This window comes from Sciurus vulgaris (genome assembly GCF_902686455.1).
Source record: "Sciurus vulgaris genome assembly, chromosome: 5".
Classification (NCBI taxonomy): Eukaryota; Metazoa; Chordata; class Mammalia; order Rodentia; family Sciuridae; genus Sciurus; species Sciurus vulgaris.
In genome coordinates this window covers 117,140,673-117,147,728 of record NC_136465.1, presented here as the reverse complement: position 1 = coordinate 117,147,728, position 7,056 = coordinate 117,140,673, and the positions used below count along the sequence as shown (strand labels likewise).

Here is a 7,056-nt window from a genome sequence, read left to right as displayed (position 1 = left end):
TTTAACATTTTACCAAAGCAATTTTTCTCCCACATGCCAATAAACCCAAAGGGAAAAAAATAAAGTTAAATCATCTTTTATCCCACTATCATAAAGATAAAACGAGAGCAAAGAATGTATTTCTATTTATAAAATGACTGCAAATTTTATTGATGTCTAAGATACCCAGATATAACACTGCTGTCTTATAGAAGAATGAATGATGGCTTAATACTACCGCTTCATTAAAAATTAATCACTTGTGCCTGGCGTAGTGGCACATGCCTGTAATTCCAGCAGTTTGGCTTGGGAGGCTGAGGCAGGAGAATGGTGAGTTCAAAGCCAGCATCAGCAAAAGTGAAGTGCTAAGCGATTCAGTGAGACCCTGTCTCAGTGGTTGAGTGCCTGAGAGTTAAATATGTGGTACCCAAATAAATAAATCATTTGTGAGATGGTCAGCTTAAAGAATCCCTGAATGATTCAAACTTGATCCCACATCAAAAGTCCAGGATAAAACAATTGGTGGGTATCTCATGAGGAAACCCCAAGAAAGAATTAGGGTAAAGCTTTCTAGTTCCCCAGGATTTTTCTCAAAGCTTGTTTGACATCCTTGTTTCTTAGAGAGTAGATCAGAGGGTTTAACATGGATGTGACCAGTATGTAAAATACTGAGGACACTTTGCAGAGTTCGGGATTGCTGGGAGGTGTGAGATACACAAAGGAGACAGTCCCATACAGCACACTCACGACCCTCAGGTGGGAGCTGCAGGTGGAGAAGGATTTCTTTTTGCCTTTAGTCGAGGGACTCTTCAAGACTGTGGACACAATGTACACGTAAGAAACTACAATAACAACTATCGTGGGCAAAATAATGAAGACAGCCAAACTCAGAGATACCATCTTATTGACAAAGAGGTTAGAACAGGAGATCTTCTCAACTTGGTAAGAATCACAGTAGAAACGATCAATGACTCGGTAGGCACAAAAAGACCCTGAGAATGTCACACTGACTTGGAGGGTAGAACTGACCCAGCCACAGAAATAGGAACCAGCAACCAGCTGACTGCAAAGGCGTCTTGACATGTGGACACTATAAAGAAGAGGATTGCAGATGGCACTGAAGAGGTCATAGGCCATGGCTGCCAGGACAAACCCCTCTGTTACAATGAAGAGTGCAAAAAGGACCAGCCGCCGCACATCCTCCAAAGGATATGGTTTTTTCCTCAGACAGGAAGATGCCCATGGCTTTAGGAGCAATAACAGTGGAGTAGGAGAGGTCAATGAAAGACAGATTGCCTAGAAAGAAATACATTGGTGTGTTCAACTGGGAGTCAGTCACAATAACTGCCATCATGCTAATGTTCCCCAAAAGGACCATGCCATAGACCAGCAGGAACAGGAGGAAGAGGAGAACGTAGAACTCGGGACGTACCCTGAAGCCTGCAAGAATGAAGTTGGTCACATCTGAGTGGTTGCTGCCTCCCTTGTCACTCATGGCAAGAACCTGCTAAGAAGTGCAAGACAAGGCAAAATATTAAATTTTGTACCTTTACTCTGTTATAAAATGCCCTTTTTTCTTGGAGAAAACATCAAGATTTGGTTTTTCATCTCTTTTATGCCACCCAATTCTCTTAGGTGTGAATTGCTATATCTTCTTTAGGAACTGAATCTGAGGTAGATTGAAATTGCTGGTCAGCCTGTGAGTCCCCAAACTCCTGGCTTTCTAACGTCTGCCTTGGAACCCAGTGCTCTTCCCAGTGCATCTCATGTGCCGTCCACTATTGAAGAACCCTTCCCTTATACCTGTTCAGGTCACAGCTTTATTTATGTGGTAAGTTTAACTTATCTGACAGTTTTGATAAATGTACAAATATTTTCCCATCTTTAACTGGTATTTTAAACTTTATTTTATCCTCAAAAATGCTTCCTTTTGTAATAATAATTTTTGTAATTTTTTGTTAAATAAATTTCGTAATAAACAAAAATTATGATTACAGAAGGAAGATCAAAATTAAAGGGTGATTTAAAATTCCATGAATAGACAGGAGACATTATTAGAGGTCAGTATAGTATTTGTAATTTCTGAGAATTTTAAATAGATTTAGTTAAGTATTGTGAATTAAAAACCTTAAAAATAATATGCATCTTAATTTCTTGACACAGACAATGTCCCCATGTGCTTTCAGAGGAAGAGCCTATGATTGTTACAAATCTCCGTATAAATTTGTCAAAACAGCTAGGCTGAACATCTGTGCAACTGAAAAAAATGGAAATTTTAAAACAGTGTCTGTATTAAATTTTCTGGTTAGGAAAAAGCCATATCAGTTGTGAAAGCTAATTTTATGATCTCTAACATTAAAGATTTCTAAAGGTATTTAAATGGTCATAGTCATTGATTTGAATCTTTCACAATTAAGTACTCTAATTTGTTTGTCTTATAACTTTTTTTTTTTCAACAATGAAATGACATGGTCATTTACTCATTTTATTTAGATCTTAAAAATCTTCATTTAGTTGTCCCTTCCTCCGCAGAGTGGAGAGATTATGTCCAAAGCAGCCAAGAATTTAGAATTACTCCAGACTTCGAAAATGGCAGGGGCACTGTACTTTGGCAGTGGCTCCCATCCTCCCTGTTCGGGTGACCATTCTGCCTTCTCTGTCTTCTCCCCAAACCCTCAACTCCTGCTGCTATCACCGCCTTCTCATCACTTGATTTTTCTCCTTCTCTCTCCTCCCAACACCAGCTTTTCTAAAAAAAATTTAGAAACAGAATTCACAAGAGGGTGTCGAATGGGTAACAACACAATTGTATGATTCTTAGAAATCCTGCCTACCCCACAGCTACCATTCCACATTGAAATCCACCCAAATGGACTAGAATTTGTTTTTGGAAAAGGCAGTGTATGTGTATGAACAATTCCATTCCAATACTATGGTAAAACTGTGACAATAGAACAGGAAAAAATATTATAACTTTTTAGAGAAAGTAAGAAGGCCTTGTCAAGGTGCCAGTCACACCACACAAATGGACATTTGACAATGCTTAACTGTACACTTTCGTTTTATTTCTAGTGCCCATTTTTATGATAAAAGTGACAGCATGTTATCTGAAACTGCACCAGCCAGCATTCAGTGACCAGGAAATTCTTATTTTGAGATCACTAGTTTTTCAAGAATAATGTATATTCATCCAATCATTCATTTAATCAGTAAACACTTGTGGCCTCCCACTGTATACCAATCAGGATAAGAGAACATGCAAGTATTTGCAACAAGTTTATTCTCAAAGTACAGAGGCAGGGCTGGGGATGTAGCTCAGAGGTAGAGCACTCACCCAGCATGCTCAGGGCCAGGGTTCAATCTCCAGAACTGCAAAATAATTTTTTAAATGTAAAAATGCATTGTTTTTTCTTCTTTATCTACCTTCATTTAAAAATAACCAGAATGTAAGTATCTGCCCTCCAATAAAAATGATATTATTTTCTAAAGTGAGTACTGATTTTTTTCTACATAGTTTGTAGAAAACTCATGGATGACTAGCCATTTGACTAAAATAAATAAGTTGATGTTATCTCTTACCTGAATATTTCTTCTTTCCTTACAGATTCTGAGTAGTAATTTTGTGATAGTAGATGCAAGGATACAAAAGTTACTGTATTTAATTCTAGAAAGGCAAAAAATGTTGGGTAAGTATAAAAATGTATTTAAAGACAACTTCAAAATTAAGCATTATAAACAAAAATTTAGCACACAATATTAAAATCTAGGCATCATTTTAATCTCAGTTTTAGGCTCTGCTCATAGATTAATAACTCATTCTTTAACAGAGTGGTTCTTTTACATTTTTCTTAGTATTATGTCTTTGCCTGAAAATCCCTTTTAAAATGTGCACCCCTTTCTACAGACAAGAAATTGAAGAGTTGACCTATGAAATCCTCTTCCAGGCCTTTGAACATTTCTTTCTCAAGACAAAAAAGAAAATGCAACTGAACCTTTAAAATCACACTCGGTGGGCATGACTCTCCTGCATTAGGGTATGTTTTATAGGCCTGAAAATGAAAACAATGGAAGCAAAATAGAAATTTAAGTAAGGCAAAAAATAAAATCACCAGTGAATAGAGAGATTCCCTACTGACCTGTTGGAATAGAGCAGGAGAAATCAATGATATTTTTAGTTAGCTCCACCTCAACAATCTCAGGTAATTACAGTATAGACTGGGTGGGAAGGTGTCCCTCTGGGTGAGGATAGGAATAAGTCAACCGTGAGTGATTAGAACAGAAAACTCCAGGTCCATCCCATGTGGGCCAACCGGAAGAGGCAGTAAGAAAGGATGATATCTACCCTTATTACTCACTTAAATTAACACAGGGTCTTTTGGGATAGTACTCCTTGATAGAAAAACTTGCTTTAGATTGAGAAAAATATATTTTTCATTCTTCAATTTACACCTGCAACATTCACAATGAATTTATCTTTTGCTTCTTTTACCTGACAGTTTATAGTTCATTTCTCCTCCTTTTTCACAGGGTTGTAACCTCTACTAGATTTCTACTTTGCATATTATACCATAAAATATATTACAGAGATGTTCTTAAGATAGCCAAAATTAAAATTAACATCTACAAAAAAATATTTAAATATAAGACCCTGTTGCCACTGGTGAACTTAATACTGCGGCTCTAGCTACAACTCAAGTTTGAGGATCCAGGTATCAGAATATTGTTTCTCCTTAAAATATAAAAAACAATCAAAGAAGTAATCAGTCAGAGGAAATAAATATGTAGAACTGGAGCTGTTCTTACTCTACAATATACTCAATTTTAGTTGTTGAAATCCATACTGATTTCCATAGTGGTTGTATTAATTTACAGTCCCACCAACAATGAATAAATGTACCTTTCCCCCCACATTCTTGTCAGCAGTTATTGTTATTTGTATTCTTGATGACAGACATTCTAACTGGAGTGAGATGAAATCCAAATGTAGTTTTGATTTGCATTTGCCAGACTGCTAAGGGTGTTGAACTTTTTTTCCTACATTTGTTGTCCATCTGCTTTTCTTCTTTTGAGAAATGTCTGTTTAGTTCAATGGTCAATTTATTGATTGTGTTATTTGGGTTTGAGCTTTAATCAATTTCAAGCAATGAAATAGAAGAAGTCATCAAAAGCCTACCAACAAAGAAAAGTCCAGGACCAGATGGGTTCTCAGCCGAGTTCTACAAAACCTTTAAAGAAGAGCTCATTCCAATACTCCTCAAAATATTCCATGAAATAGAAGAGGAGGGAACCCTCCCAAACTCATTCCATGAAGCCAATATTACCCGGATACTTAAACCAGACAGAGACACATCGAGGAAAGAAAATTTCAGACCAATATCCTTAATGAACATCTACGCAAAAATTCTCAACACAATTTTAGCAAATCGCATACAAAAATATATTTAAAAGATAGTGACTGTTACAGTACCTGCAGGTTTGATTACACGTGGCTGCCGCCATTTGTAATGACAACAGCCAGGCCCCGTAGGACCCCTGACCGGACTGACTGAGCCCCGTCTCCAGGATCCCTCAGCCCAACCGATCACTCCCTGCCTCTGGAGCCCTCACATCGACTGACTGCTCCCAGCCGCCAGGACCCCCAGACCAACTGACTGCGCCCTATAACCTGGACCCCAGACTGACTGATTGCACCCGGCTTCCAGGATCCCAAAACCACACCAAACACACCGGACCTCCAGGACCTCTGCCGGACCAACCACATCCCGTCTCCAGGAACTCCTGCTGACCACGTCCACCATGAGCTGCAGCTCCTCATTTGCCAACACATTTCGAAGACAGAGCGGCCATCTTGGATAATCCTGGAAGCCATAGCTCCGATCTTTGGATAGGGCAAATCCCATCCTGTGATGCCTGCTGGAGGCTTGAAGCTCATTGTCAGGTACCTCTCATGCATCAGGCTACGGAACCCTGGGAGGTTTCATTAGTATACAACTGTTATACAGTAGATTTTCTTTTTTCTCCTTTTTAAAAAATTTAAGATTTTATTTCTTTACTTTTCTTGCTCTCTTTTCCTTTTGTTTACCTGTTCCCTCAGAGTCTCTTTCTCCCTTTTTTGCATGCTAACATTCAATTTCTTTTGATTACACTCTCACCCTTTCTATTTTCTAGAACTTCTGTATATTCTTTTCTTATCCCATTAACAGCCACATTCTACATCCCTCTGCATCCTCTTTGTCCTCCATTAGAAACTGCAGACCTTATTGCAAACCTGTTTGTTTTACCGAAGATAGCATTTGAACACATTTTGTTTATTATGACAATTTTGTTATTGTCCCCATAGGGGCTATTTGGTCTAGGATTGTGTAGTGTCTGATTTGGGCACTGCTAATATTGATCTCCCCTTAAAGAAAGGGTTTTGGAAACCTATAGGGCCACTATAAGCCTCTAGGGGGAAATCTGCAATACCCCAGATCTGCACTGCTAGAGGGGAAGATACATGAACAACATGAAAAAACAAGGGAAGAAAATGATCCAAACAAATCTAGATTCTATAGTAATAGAATCCAATGACAGTATGTTAGAAGAAATGTCAGAAAAGGACTTCAGATTATACATGATTAAGATGATTTGCGAAGCAAAGGATGAGATAAGAGAGCAATTGCAGGCAATGAATGATAATACCAATAAGCTGAAAGAGCACCTGCAGGAAGCAAAAGATCATTTCAACAAAGAGATAGAGAGTCTCAAAAAAAAAAAAAAACCAAATGGAAATCCTTGGAATGAAAGAGACAATAAACCAAATAAAAAACTCAATAGAAAGCATCACCAAAAGACTAGACCACTTGGAAGGCAGAACATCAGACCATGAAGACAAAGTATTTAATCTTGAAAATAAAGTTTCCCAAACAGAGAAGATGGTAAGAAATCATGAACAGAATCTCCAAGAACTATGGGACATCATGAAAAGACCAAATTTAAGAATTATTGGGATTGAGGAAGGCAGAGATACAAACCAAAGGAAGGAACAACCTATTCAATGAAATAATATCAGAAAATTTCCCAAACCTGAAGAATGAA

The 7,056-nt window shown here is 37.9% G+C and overlaps 1 protein-coding gene across 1 annotated transcript; it reads right to left on the bottom strand.

Moving 5' to 3' along the window:
- Positions 1-549: 549 nt before the first annotated feature.
- LOC306661086 (olfactory receptor 9K2-like) lies at positions 550-1,474 on the bottom strand (the record flags this gene model as incomplete). The annotated part of the gene is given in 2 exon segments (XM_079139895.1): positions 550-1,171; positions 1,173-1,474. Coding segments are annotated over 2 exon segments (924 nt in total).
- Positions 1,475-7,056: the final 5,582 nt, after the last annotated feature.